This window comes from Mesitornis unicolor, unplaced genomic scaffold (genome assembly GCF_000695765.1).
Source record: "Mesitornis unicolor isolate BGI_N332 unplaced genomic scaffold, ASM69576v1 scaffold891, whole genome shotgun sequence".
In the NCBI taxonomy this organism is placed as follows: domain Eukaryota; kingdom Metazoa; phylum Chordata; class Aves; order Mesitornithiformes; family Mesitornithidae; genus Mesitornis; species Mesitornis unicolor.
The window spans coordinates 14,872-15,309 of NW_010162906.1; the positions used below are offsets into that span (position 1 = coordinate 14,872).

Genomic DNA, 438 nt, shown 5'->3' on the forward strand with positions numbered 1-438 from the left:
GTCGCTGCTGCTGGGGAAGGAGTAGGGAGGATGGTGGGGCTGCAGATGCCCGTCTGGTGCTGCCAGACTCTCTGGTTGCACCCCTCCATCCCACACTTGTCTGCCTTCAGCTGAGCCATGCCGTGTCCCTACACATGCCCTTTCTCCTCTGCCCTGACCTCCCGGCATTGGCCCCATGGGGCGGCAGATGCTGCACATCTGGACAGCACATTGGGGCCAGCTGTGCCGTGGCCATCCCACTCCCCCGGCACAGGCAGCCCTGGCCCCCAGCAGCAGCAGGGGGCACCAAGGCAGCGCCAGCCCACCCAAAGGGGTCCCAGGTGCCACCTCCAGCCCCTCACCTTCTCCCTTTCCCTTGCAGCCTGCAACTGCAATTTGCACGCCCGGCGCTGCCGTTTCAACATGGAGCTGTACAAGCTTTCGGGCAGGAAGAGCGGC

General features: G+C 65.1%; 1 protein-coding gene across 1 annotated transcript in view; it reads left to right on the forward strand.

Annotated features, from left to right (window-relative positions):
* Nucleotides 1–438, forward strand: part of LOC104547886 (netrin-3-like) — a 20,025-nt gene that overhangs the window by 7,403 nt on the left and 12,184 nt on the right. The window contains 1 exon segment of the mRNA XM_010193750.1: nucleotides 362–438. Within this exon segment, the coding sequence (XP_010192052.1) occupies nucleotides 362–438 (77 nt within the window).